The sequence below is a fragment of the Pygoscelis adeliae genome, unplaced genomic scaffold, assembly GCF_000699105.1.
Source record: "Pygoscelis adeliae isolate BGI_AS28 unplaced genomic scaffold, ASM69910v1 Scaffold547, whole genome shotgun sequence".
Lineage (NCBI taxonomy): Eukaryota > Metazoa > Chordata > Aves > Sphenisciformes > Spheniscidae > Pygoscelis > Pygoscelis adeliae.
In genome coordinates, this window is record NW_008825120.1 from 210,932 (window position 1) to 224,368 (window position 13,437).

At 44.1% G+C, this 13,437-nt stretch overlaps 1 protein-coding gene across 1 annotated transcript in view; it reads right to left on the reverse strand.

Moving 5' to 3' along the window:
• BFSP1 (beaded filament structural protein 1, filensin) overlaps positions 1 to 10,128 on the reverse strand; it is a 21,062-nt gene extending 10,934 nt beyond the window's left edge. The window contains exons 1-2 of the mRNA XM_009328258.1: positions 9,609 to 10,128; positions 2,159 to 2,219 (exon numbers count right to left, since the gene is read on the reverse strand). Of these exons, the coding sequence (XP_009326533.1) occupies positions 2,159 to 2,219; positions 9,609 to 9,979 (432 nt within the window). The 5' untranslated portion in view covers positions 9,980 to 10,128. The remainder of the gene's footprint in view (positions 1 to 2,158; positions 2,220 to 9,608) is intronic.
• Between the last annotated feature and the right edge of the window lie 3,309 nt (positions 10,129 to 13,437).

The window sequence follows — 13,437 nt, forward strand, 5'->3', positions numbered from 1 at the left end:
AGATCAGCAGGACAATGGCCGTGTTGGGAGGTTTGGCGGGGAGCCAAAAAAAGCCCCCAGGTCCCTAGATAATACTGATAAACAAATACTTCTGCACGGAATAAGCAAAAGCCAAAAGTTTGGCTTTCCGAATGTTTCTTCAAAGGGGAAAAATACTTTTGCTTTTATTCCCTGCTTTCAGACAGACCAGCTGCGTTGATGCCTATATCAGAACAGTGCAGTGCCTACATATTTTCTTCTGAACTTTGCAGTATTTGCTATTCGCTCAACCTCCAAAAAACCATTCTGCTTTAGGTGCTGATTCCAGAACGTTGATCCATGTGCTGAAGCAGCGTTTTCCTTTACCATGGAAGAGAAATCCCTTAGATCGCACCGGAACTGCTGATTGCTGATTTTCCAAACTGATTCTCCGTCTGTTGGAAAAGGCATGAGTTTACATCTGCACATGCAGGTTTCAGGCTATGTCTTGGGCACTGTACAGAAAATAAGCTGTGTTCTATCCAGCATTTGGCGCCTCAATACAAGGAGCTGCTGCAACGGGGGCAGCCCGGGGCAGCCCAGACGTGGCCTGGGATAAAAACACCCCCTGTGGCTCAAGATCTTGTCAGCTGTGCCTGGGGTTGTCAAATCAATCCACATTTCTTTAGCCACAGATTGGCTGAAAGGAACCGTGAAGATGGACCCACCAGCTCCAGCTACCCCTTACAAAGTATTTGCCTCCAGAAATATTTTTTAAGAGCTTGCAGGGTGTCCAAGAGCCCTGCTAGCACACTGGAAAATAGCACTGATGCTATCTAGAGCTTATTGGAGACAGAAATGCTCTATATCTAGAGCTTATTGGAGACAGAAATGCTAAAATGCAATTTTTGTTTTAATACAAAACCTGCATATCACTGATATGACAGTGCTCAAGCAGAACAGCTCCTGCCACTTGTAATGGGGAAATAACAAAAATCTCTATTTAATCCACCCGTAATTGTTTCCCAATACAGAAGACGAAGGATAAGCTGTGAAAAATAGAACTGGGGAAAGATATAATACAACTTTCTTCACTCAGATGAAAGCTAGTAGCAAGAGAGGATGAATCAGGCTTTCTCAGTTTCACAGACCTGGTTTGGAAACTTCCTAAATATGTTAGTAAACTTTTACCTTTTCTCTAAGCGTTATTATTATTATTATTATTATTATTATTTCTCTTCCCATGGTATTAGTTCAGGGAAGTGCAGCTTGATGTAAACATTCCTCGTGTTTCACTGTGAAAGGAACAAATCGGGGGGTTTTGTGGCTTCTCTTTTATTTGGAAACCTAATGGGAAGCTGAGGGTCTGCCCTGGGAAGGGCTGACCATATCCTGCAAGGGGCTGAGGAGCTTTGAGACCCACCAGACTTCAAGACTTGGACACAATCAGCATTTTCTCATGCCATGATATCAGTTCTAAATATACTTTAATACAGTAGCTGTATTAAAAAAAAGGGGGGGAAGAAGGTATTTAGCAACAAACACGTTTTCTCCAGTCATGTTCCAGACTCTGAGGTATGTGTATCGGCTGCACGGTATGACTAATAAATGGGCTCTTCCTACCTCTCTGTGTAGACTTGAATTCATTCAGAGAGAAATTGTCTTCTGAGTTAAAAAAAAGCGTTAAAAGAGTTAAAAAGAGTTCTTAAAGGCACCTAAACATGTGCCAAATCTTCAGCAAGGGTGAATTTGCAAAGTTCACGTTGGATGTGGAAGAAGCAACATGTATTTCAACTCCAGGTCCCGAAACGAATGCAGGAGCCATTTGCTGATGCTCTAAAAGGAGTGTCACGCAGTAGATCCTCCTAGTCCTTGGTCTTACTGGAAAATTAATGAAGTCCTGAGCACAGCTGAGGCTGTGGGCTGCAGATGGCACGTGCTACATGACCAAAATCAGCAGGACTGTACGGAGCAGGGCACTATACAGCGCGTACGCACACACCGAGGCTCAGCCATTTGCACAAGGCTTAGGGAGGGGGATGGAGGGGAAGGAGAACTTTTCATCAGTGCATAATGACAAGAAATGTCTTGCTCTAACGTTTTATCTTCCCACTGCTTCTTCAAAGCAGCTTGCTGTAGTAAATGAAACCAAAGGAAATAAATGATAAAGACCTTTCCTCTTCCATTTTTCCAGGCTTACCTTATTAAGGCGTTCAAGGGTTTCTTTTAGCCTCTGCTGATATTCACGTTCATTTCTATACCTGCAAATAGAATAAAGGAGATGATGAAGTTCAATGGTTCATCCTTCTGCAAACTGCATTGTCATCTGCACTATCATGCACAATATATGCTTCACACTAAAGCAGAATATGAATCTTGAAAGGGCCCAAAACATTTATGTAATTAGCATTAATTTTTTTTTTGGTCCCAGATGCTGAGAGTAATTGCAGAATTGACTAACTTCTTGTCCTCATCTTATGTAGCTGAAGACAATGGAATGCCACACATTTGCTATCACTTCTTCACAGAAAGCCCAAGAACAGATTATTTACAATAAAAGTCTATTTGATTGGCGTTGGACTACAGTGACAGCCATTCATCAGTGGTTACTATGTGAATAGTTGCTACGTTGGCACATTAGCATTTAATTACATTGTACTTGGGTTTCTGTTCTACCTGGTGTTCAATAAGCATTTTCATGACAGACACATTAGACACAAAGGTTGCAATTTCACATATTGATTGTGTATGAATAATGTTGTATTAGGCTGCTTTGATGGATCAAGCTTTGAGTCCTCTTTAATAGCAATTCATATTTCAGTTTGGTCAAAATCACATGAGAGTCTTAGTAAGGACTGCATTTAGCCAACTATTCTTATGCATTTATAAAATGTCCACAAGTGCATAATGTGCATGTTCCTGTACGGAGTGAACAATGGATGTATATTATGTTTATATTTCATTTGAGGAAACGGCACACATTCTTTAAGAATTAGGGCTCTGTATTTGTATGTTAGATAGAATTATCTTCTAAGAAATCCTTTTAGCTGCAGAGTACAAAACGTCCTAATTGTTGATTATTGTTGTTTACTCCTTTCCCTAAATAAACTATACATAAAATGTTTAATAGGAGGTATGGTTTATTGAGACCCCATTAAATATAACAAAACCAGCCAGAAGCATCTTGTAGTACAAGGCAATGAGACTTTGCCACCAGTACTGAACAAGTGGCTCATCAAACTCCATCTGCTGCCAGTGCCAAAGTACATAAATACAGTCTATTGCTGTTTATCCCTTTGCTTTCCCTAAAATAATAGAGATACAGAGATATAAAAAGCTGTCCTTTTCTTACTTTCTACAAGAAACCCTCATGGTTGCTGACAAATCAACTGTGCTGGTGAACGTCCTTCACTTGCAGTACAAGCAATGGCATCAACACAAGTATGAACATGGTTGTAATTCAGAATCGAACATAAACCCTCGCCCGTCTTCTGAAATCATCGATTCAGCCCAGGCATGCTGGTGGCATCTAAGGGACTTGCTCCAGTCAACAGGAAACTTGTCAGTTCCTGGACTGAACACATCAAGGATCAAGTTACAATGGTCATGTCAACCTCGCTTCTTTCTTTTTATCTCCTGAAGGATGAACAGCCAACGTTATTCTCATCTCTTTCAACGTGTCTTGGAAAGCTGAAGGGATGAAGTCACTTGTGAACTGACCAGGACCACAAAGGAAGAACTTGGCAGAACAAAGAAATGGACTCAACTTGGTGCTCTGGTTTCCCAACTTTCTCTTCTTCTGAAATCCCATAATATTAGCAGGGCCGGTCACTGGTCTGTTTTCAATTCTTACCATGAACAGTAAAGAAACAAGTGAAAATGATGAGGTTTGACTTCACCATCACTCCTACAAATTGCTGGGCCTCCTCAGCTGAAGTGCTATTTTCTGACAAAACTAAAACAATGTCTTTTTGCCAAATTGTAGTAACACAGGGTTCACTTCCAAGGATACAACCAAGAATATTCAGCTTCAAAAGCGAGACTGCCTTTGTTTCTGTTGTTTATCAAGTAGCTCACCTCCAACCAATTTTCTATCATATAAAATTTTTGTGTGCAGTTGACAATAAACACTTCGTTAACATAGATACTTTCTGACAACTGAGCAAGAGTGAAGCAGATTGTGGCAGCTTGTGAAATCAGCTACAATAAAAGGCTGGATTTACACTCCTAGTAATATACAACCACCCGATAAAGTCAGGGTCTAAATCTCAGCCCTAATGTCATTCAGACCTGCTCAAACCTGCCAAGTTGCTAGAGCCTCACTCAGAAATTCCTTCAATGACTGAAATATTCAGCTACATTTTCCTTCACTCTCAGATAACTCAAACACCTGCTGTGTCACACAGCCATAAATCCACCTGGCAGCCTTGAGAGAGTTAGTATTGTGTGATTATCCTTTGAAGGAGGATTGCTTTTAAGTGATGTTCTATCATCTACTCCAGCAGCTCAGTGCAAAAGAGCTAAGGATCTCTTAGAAATGCTTCAGAGACCTCACGATGTCTCTGTGCCTGCTGAAATGTATCTATGTAAGTGCAATGGCCGACAAATTGCAGCCCTGTTATGCTTCAAACCTGATTTCAACGTTCAAGTGATTAGCTGGACATGTTTAAAAGAGGCCATGTTTTTCTTAGACGGCTTCTGGTCAGCCTTTCCCGGACCTTTAAGAGCCATGAAGTTCATTTGCTTCATTTAAAAAAAAAACCAAAACCTTCTCATCCAGTCAAGTAGCTTCAGGAGTGCAACAAACCTTTTTGGACTGTTTAGAAAAATGGGGTGTTAATTGTTTTTTGCAAAGGGGAAAAGAAATAGAGTGGAGGGGGCTGCCAGGCTCAAACAGAGGCAGGTAAGAGCTTTAAAGGTTCCCATCACCTCACCTCTCAGGTTAGCAGCCCTCTATTGGGGCACTCACAGATTTACAGGTACTTGTTAAGCCCCTTGAGGCCCCCTACAGCTCGGGGCACTGCCCTGGTGAGAGCATCGGGCATGCCGGAGGGAAGCCCACCGCTAGGCTTGTTTCTCCACCTGGGAAGCACGGCTCCAGCAGCACTGTAAATCTCTTTTCCCATCCCCAGCTGACAGACAGGCTGTGCTTGCTCTTAAAAGATGGGGCCAAGGCAAGGCCCTTTTTAGTCGGACCCTGCCTCTGCTGCAGTGCAAGGGCTGGCTCCCCTCCAAAGAGAAAACAGTCACAATACATCCTCGTGATGCTCAGTGGCCAGGTACTCCATTTGGTGTCAAGCCTGTGCTTTTAATATAAAGAGAAATGCTGCCTCTCTGTTGAACCCTACTGAACTCTTCCAGCAATATATGAAACCTCTTGGCTTGCCACAAGCCCACGCTAAACTTTTCTACTACTTTTCTCCTTTTCAGTTTCCCTGAGGCACTTTGCTAGCCTTTTGTCAATAGAGGCAGCAGTAATTTGGGATGCCAAAGAGAGCACAAACTGCAAAATGCTGGTCCTGCAAGGATGACGGACAGGCCAATAATGCTTGTATTTTATACTGTGAAAGCTAGGATGAGCCTTCGTGAGGGCTGCGCTTTGCTGATTTATGAACAGATTGCTACCTGCATTATCAAGAAGCTGCTATCAAGCAGCTGACAGCCACGGGGCAAGATTTTGGCAGTCTGAGGACGGGGTGGAGGGCAGGCAGGACCTCCTCACCTGCAGCTGCAGCAGGATAAAGCTCTCCCTATCACCAGAGAAGCAGCAGCAGCACAGAGACAACCCCTGCGGACAGGGCTTGAAGACGGCTTTGCCAATGGTCACCAGCTACGGAGTCCCTACTGCTCCCCATATCCCAGCTATCATGTTTTCCTACTTGTTTTTGTCTTCTCTCACGGGTGTTGGGTCTCCACTGCAGCCCCAAAGGGTGTCAGCTCGTCTAAGCGTCACCACGCAGCGCAGCTTGGAGAACACAGTGCCAATTTCTGTGTCTAGCAACTTCCAAGGAATCGTAGTGCATGCAAAACCCACATGATTAGCAGTGAATGAATTTTAAATGAAACAATCGATTAGCAAGACGCTTAATTTCTGAAGTTGATTAATCCTGTTCAGTCAAGGGTGCTAGAATCTGGGTTTCAGCATCTTTCCTAATATCATGGAGAGAGAAATACAGTCCTTTCCCACAGCCAGATGCAACATTGCTATAATAATGATGCTCAATAAAATTAGCATAATTAGCCTTTTTATGAGATGCATCCAAACAATTCTTAGCGATGCCTTTTTTGCAACTTCAAGAGAATTCCCCACTGGTACAGAGTCTGAATTGCTCATGTTAATGTGAAAAGCTACGAATGTGACTACAGAGGATTTAAAAATAAATTTTAACCTAAGATCTACTTTTCAATGGTTCATGCACATTTAATTGTACAGACCCGGTAGTCCCAGGCCCTACCGTGTATAAATGTAGCTTTAAAAGGTTTACTTATAGATATAAATCTATTTCCCAAATTGTGAATGTGACTAAAAGGATGGGTTGGAAGAGCTAAAGTTCTTTGCATTAGTGAAGAACACAGGCATTTGTCAATTAATTGGTACACAACGCTCCACTCTAAGAGATTTTGTTAATCCTAGTGTGCCAAAAGTAGATCCTTTATGTTTCAAAATGAAGCAAGAAACCCGCGCTGCCTGCTGCCAACTGAGCACAGAGCCAGGTAGGAGAGAGGTCTTCAGCACAGGAATACCTCTGATTTCAGCAGCATGGCAAGGCCCTAACACGTCACGGAACATTATTCCTCCCATATTTTGTTGAGAGACCTTTACTTATAAGTTTAAGTAGCTGCAATCATAGCCATCGGGATGGCTTTGAGCTAGAAACAGGGTGAGAAGGCAGAGTACACAGCGTCAGAGCACTGGCCTTGTTTTAACGCCTGCAACTCAAAACCCAACCAATTTTTTTCAGACGCTGAAGAAACTTTCATGTCTGTCTTCAGGTCAAATTCAGCAGCTCCCAAGAGAAAAAAAAAAAACCAAACCAAAATTCACTTCTTGATGTGAACTGAAGGCAATTTGGTTAAAAAGCGGCCACTGCCCTTCCACTGTAATGGCCCTGTGTATCTTTAATTTCTAAATTGCAACGTTGTTGGCTTGGATATAGTCAAAAGTTTCCTTTTTACTTTTGTTTACTGCTGCTGAGTGAACATCCCAGGACTGTATGACAAGGCACCATCCATTTTTTCTAAGTCGTCACTAACTACCCCTGTAACAGGTCCTAAATCTCACTTCCAAAAAGCACAGCCCCTTCTCTGGGTGTTTCCCCCCCAGGATTTTCAATGTCCTGTATTCTTCCCCACCTATTTACAGCTTGCATAAAGCAACTCTAATAAAAACTAAATTATCTTTGCATCAGATCGCTAATCCTGCTGCTGAGGAACTATACAGGCAGTTAATCCACAAACTGCTCAGGTGGACGCAGGAATCCATTAAAAGGTTGCCAGTACAGACTCATTTTTTCCTACCAGTTGTTCTAATTTTTTCTCGCCAATTTTTCTTGCAAGTTGTTGCAATCAAAGTTGCGTATGTCACTGCTATGGCTCTTCCCCTGCCTGAAGTACTCCAGACAGAGATAACGCATTTTTGCCCATACCATAGCACTGCATGTTTCTATACAATTTGCACATATTTTTAACTAACATGCAGTTAGACATTTACGTACCGACTTTAGTCAAAATCTCACGGACACTGCGTAATAAAAACATATGAACAAGTATCAGAGCCAACAGCTAAATTATAGCATTGGCTCATAGCTGAATTTCCTGCTCATGAATATTGGAATACAAAACTGCTTAATCAGGTGCTTATTCCTCGCTGGCACTGAGTCAGGGCATGGTGGACATCTGACCATTTTTCCAGCATTAAGCCTCAGTGCACCTGGATGGGCTATTCTCTGCTGTCAGATGAGAAAAAGAGATCAGGGCTTGGCTCTTCTATAGCTGTGCCGTAGCTCAGAGCCCCCCTGGGCTGTTTGCATGGCAGCCCGCTGAACTGGGTTGGAGATACTTTTTTTAATTTGTTTTTTTTTTTTTTTTTAGCCAGCTCATTTTCTTGATTCAAATCTCAGGGTGGCCCCAGGAGTAGCTGTGGCAGCACGGCAGATCAGATGGTGTGCGCTGAGCAGCGGGCAGGGCTGGGGAGGGCAGGATGAACGTGCATTAGGACTGTACGGCTGCTGATAGCGATACATCATTGGACCATGGCCTAAAGACACAGATGGCCTCAACGTCAATTATCTCGCACCTGTTTTCTGGCTCTTTCCAACTGAAAAGTGATTGGAGACAGAAAAGGAAAATATTATCAGTCTTACACTTTCTAGTCCAGAGGAGGGGAAAATCAGTGGAGGAGCAGACTGAAAAATCATGTGGTTTGGTCAAGGTCAGACAAAAAGTCTGTGATGGAGACAAGGGATGAAATCTTGAGGGACTTGTACTTCTGCAGCAGCAAGACAGTGCTCCAGATGATTCACCTTCTGCCTTATTAAAAATGTTTCTGGTGAGTGTGGTGAGCATTGCCTGGGAGTGGCTGCATTTATACCAAGACTGCATTTGTTGAAAACATTTCATTTTTCTCCTTCCCATCACTGTCAGTGAAAAGTGTTTCTAAGCTAAAGCACGTTATATGGAGTTCACCCCTCACTCTTTGGTGGGGAAGAGCATGAAAAGCTCCTCTTCAGCCTCCATGCTGCTGCCAAATTTTCCTGGGTGAACTGGCCAGAGAGACATTTAGGGGGAAAAAAAACCTGACCCATAAGTAACAGGAAGCCAAGACCCTTCTCTCCTGTGAGCAGTCCTTTTATGAGTAACACTCACCAAGTCTCGTTGTGTAATGAATTAAGCAACACAGCCAACACTGCCTGTTGCTGAAGGGAAGGGACCACATGTGCCTGGAGGCACTCGTATGCCTCAGCCCCCAAGGCTCCTGCTCTTTGATTTATGGTGCTACTGAGGTTAAAGAGAGGTGAAGTTAGGGGAAAACTGTTCTCACAGCTATTGCTTTAGTAGCACGAGATGGAAATAGCGGGATGCAAGGAAGAAGAGGAGACTAATTGGGCAAATTTCACATATCAGGAAAAACTTTGTTTACTTTCTTTTCATCCCACATCTGTAGTGGCTGGCACAGACTGGCCCAGGTGCCTCACAATGCCTGTAAATAAGAGTTTCTCAGAGATGTCCCACACATTTCAGGAGATGTTTGGGGTTGTGTAACTTTGTGCTGCTCAGACACGAGACTCGCTTCGAGCCGTTTGTTTTTTAATTGGGTTATTCCCTCTTTGCAGCTCAGAACATAATCCTCCTAAAGCTAATGAGCAACAGTAACCAACACATGCCACGGCGAGGACCTGCTGCCATGGAAGGGAGAAGGCGATTGCCTGCCTAGTAGCAGTGAGACCATGAAATGCAGAGCTGGAGCTCCCTAAGTCCTGACACCTTGCTTTTCACCATGGGCTTACACGCCATCCCTGGCTACAAGTCTGATACACATGGAAAGGCATCACCTGTGCACGAGAAGCAGCCAGTGACACCAAACCCATCCTTACTACAAAGATTAACTATGGAAATAATACCACCTATCTTCCTCCATTTGCAAGCCTTACTTGTTGCGGTACTCATCGAGCATGCGCTGGGCATCCTTCTCCTCCCGCTCCAGCTTGGCTCGGTCGGATGCCAGCTCCCGCATTCGCTGGCGGTTGAACTCGATCTGCCCAGCGAAGGATTCATCCAAGCCCACCAGCTCGTCCACGCGCTGGAAGGTCTCCAGCTGCTTGCGCAGGATGGTGTTGCGCTGCTCCAGCACGCGTGCCCGGTTGATGTAGATGGCGAAGCGCTCGTTGAGCTCCTGCAGGTTCTCCAGGCCCCTGGCTTGGGCCAAGCTGTCGAATTCGGGGGAGCCTCGCAGCTCATCGTAGGCATCCGACCGCTCGTACTTCTCCTTGCGCACCTCACGGAGGAAGTTGCTCCTGTACATGGCTTTGGGAGGGCTATGCAATGCTGGGGTCCCCTCTTGCGTGCCTGCCCGTCTCTCCAGTTTGGATCTGAATTACGTCTGGGGGGTTTGGGGAGGAAGAACTGAACATAATCACACCCCCAGATGATTAGGACTTGTCTCCAGGGCAGTTTGTGGCACTAAAGGCATCATCTGCAGCAGTGAACTAAATAAATCCCAACGGCCCCGCCTTGGGGCTGCCCATCCGGGCGTCAGCAGTTCGGAGGAGCAGTGGGTATGGGGGGGGGCCGAGGGGCTTTTCTTTTTGAGCATTGCAATTGTGTACAGACAGAATAAAAGAGAGCAACGTCCAGCTTTCACTCAGCAGATTAAAGCGTTATCCACGGACAACAAAACGAGCGCTTTGCAGTTTCGGAGGCTGAGCTCAAAGCCTTTCGTGGCTGTGCTGGGGGGAGAGCTTTGTCTCATGGTGTTGTCCCCAGGGCTGTGCGCAGAGGCCTGCTGCTGAGCCAGGATTTTGGTGTAGTGGATGGCAGCGCTTGATTTTTGTTATTTGACAGTTTTGCAATCATTTAGGATGTATAAAAGTCAGTGTGACTCCTGCTCCAAGTACAAGATTTGGCCATTTAGTTCTCACTTCATGCTTCTTCCAGTCAGCCTTTTCTGCAGATTATTTCTACCTGGCATGAGAAGCATCAAAGCAGCAGTGGTACTAAAAGCCCCATGCTTAACAGCGCCCTGTTGGGAGGTCAGTTTCCTTGGAGATAGCTAAGTGCCATGTCCTCTCGTGACTTGGTGGACAGACCATACTATCCCATGGGGAGCCACCATCCATCCTTCCTTCCTTCCTTCCCTTTGCTCCCACCGTAATGGAGTCTCGTGTGCTGCCATTCCCTGAGAGGCTTTAATTTCTCTGGAAGTGATGGATGTATTTTCTCTAGTACTTTTTTCCCAGTCTTTCCCTTTGCAAAATCCCGTTTCTTAGGACCGTTCTTCCAGAAGCACATCTACTCACCTAGCCGAAAAGCCTAACACCAAGACAGTCTAATGTTGAGACCTCTGTTAATAATTCATTTATGTCAAAGTCGCTCTTTCATTTTTTAATGGAAACATCTTATATGAATATTTAAATTGCACATATTGGAACTTTAACGGAGAGTGGCCTCACTGACGGCAATTGCAGAGGCAAAGAAAGAAGCTGGGTGCTCAGGCGACTCCAAAGTTTGGGTTCTGCGTTATCGAATCTGAATCAAAAGGTAAAAAAAGTTCATTAGAAGTTTTCTGCATCTTTCCTATTCTGCTTCAGATTATTTGGAAGTGCAATGGGGAAAGAACAAATGATCTTTCAGAAAATCAAAGTAGGCTTTGCACATGCATTGTGCAGCCCCACACGTAGTCTCTGAACTACATAAATAGCAAAACGGGTAGATTTTTTAGAAATGTTTGGGATATTTATAAAGCAGCGGACGTGAAATCACTGCTTTCCATGCTGCACAAACACATCGGTATTTGCAGCTCTTTGGCTGGACAAGCCTGCCCAGCTGAACAATGTAGTTGAGCTTTTTACAAAGTTAGTCTTCCAGAAGAGATCAGAAAGTAGATTCTGCTGGATTGTGGGCAGTGTATTTTCATGGCAAGAGATTTTTAGGCTTTAGATAGCCTTTCCGTACAATAATAGCCTATGTGAGTACTATCCCATCCCTCTCTCTGGGGCTGGAAGCAGCCCTGACTCCATGCTGAGCATGCACCTTAACTCCTTAGGTAATAAAATGAAAATTTCTGTAGAGGCCTCTTAGTGACCCACCGTGTCCCTAAACAGAGCGGTCTGTCTGCAGGGGAACCTTTGCAGTGCCGATTTTTATTATTAAAATTTATCCCATGCTTTCTACTAGGAAAATCTGAGTTTGCTATAGCATGTATTTCAATATGCTATTGCATGTTTTGCTATTACATGCATTTCTCTAAGGTGGGATTCCCGATTCAGTAAGATCTCACCTTGGGCTGTTTTCCCTGCTGACTTGCTATAGATACTGCTTTACTGGGGCCAAAGCAAGCTTAGACGACTCAGGCTCTGTGTTAGTAATTTTTTGTGACAGAGGTTCTGACTTTTAGTTAGGTGGCTTAAGGAGACACCCTGGTCTCCAGACAGCTCATGAACACTCAAATGCAGCAAACCAGCATGAGGCAGCCTGAAAGGAAAAACAGTTTGGCCTAGACTGCAACTGTTATTCTCCTTTTCAAAGAGAGAGCATCAAAAACACCACAGAAGAATCAATCTGCTCCTGTTATGCACTGAGTTATTTGGCTCATCTAATGGACCACCAAGGTAAATTTCTTACAAAGGGATCCCGGACAGTTTCCTATTTAGAGATGGCTCAAAGACTGAAAGGTTATCTATACACACGTTAATGAAATGTCTGACAAACTGCTTGGAAGCTTTTTAGATTTAAATCAGTGAGTGTGTATACATAAGCGCTTCTATGCAAAATATGCAATCTTTTTAACCTAAGGCCTGCAGTATAAACAAGAAGGAACATAAAGAAACGATTTGTATCTTTCCCTCTTTGTCCCGAGAATATGTGTGACCTGTTCTTCGGAAAACAAAATCTGAAGGCTGGCTCTTTGCCGTTTAAATGCACTACGTGATACACCACCATTGCCCCAGAACAGGTGTTTACCTACCACTGCACAGCTCAGTAAATCCCTGGTACAAGTGGGTGGTTTGTTTCTTCTTTAATTGCTTGTATTGCTATAAACTCCTTTGCAGACTAACTTGGTTATATCCCTTATGCACAATACGAGTATATTTTGGCAACGCCATCAACCTGCTTGTACCCCTTGCTACTTGGCTACGCCATCACAAGTTCCTCATACTAAGTCAAAACAAATTAAAAAAAACCAAAACAACCCAAATGAAACCTTATCTTTCTGCTAAGAACAGGCCCAGCCCTAGCTGTGCTCTGCCAGATTGGCAGCTGAGCTTGTGCTGGCCGTGGCTGCAGGCTGCGGCCCTGGGGCTCCTGTACCCTCCTTACCCAGGGGACTTCCAGCTCTGTTCCTTTCCTCATGGGGAAAACCCTTTCAGCATCGGTGGGTCGAGACAGGGTAAGAGTTGAAACAGCTCCCCACAGGCAGCCTGCTCAGGTTTTTCAAATTAATCCTCCAAGCTCAGTAATAATATGACAGCTTGTTGGTCTGTCTATTCAGCTGCTATGAACTAATCACAGACAAGAGCGGAGCTCTACCAGTACAGTCCAGCTGAGGCACTCAGCTCACTGTTGCCGTCTTTTCAAGTTATTTTGCTTTATTCAGAGCCTGATGCTATAGCCCAAAGTTTCCTGTTCCTGTAGTCCAGAATGAGACTTCAGAGCAGGGCGTGCTAATGAAATGTGTTACGAGCATTTCATGGCAAGGTCTCATTAGATGGAAATGGAGGTTATTCTTCATTTAGAGAACTGATGCTCAAAAGGCCACATGTC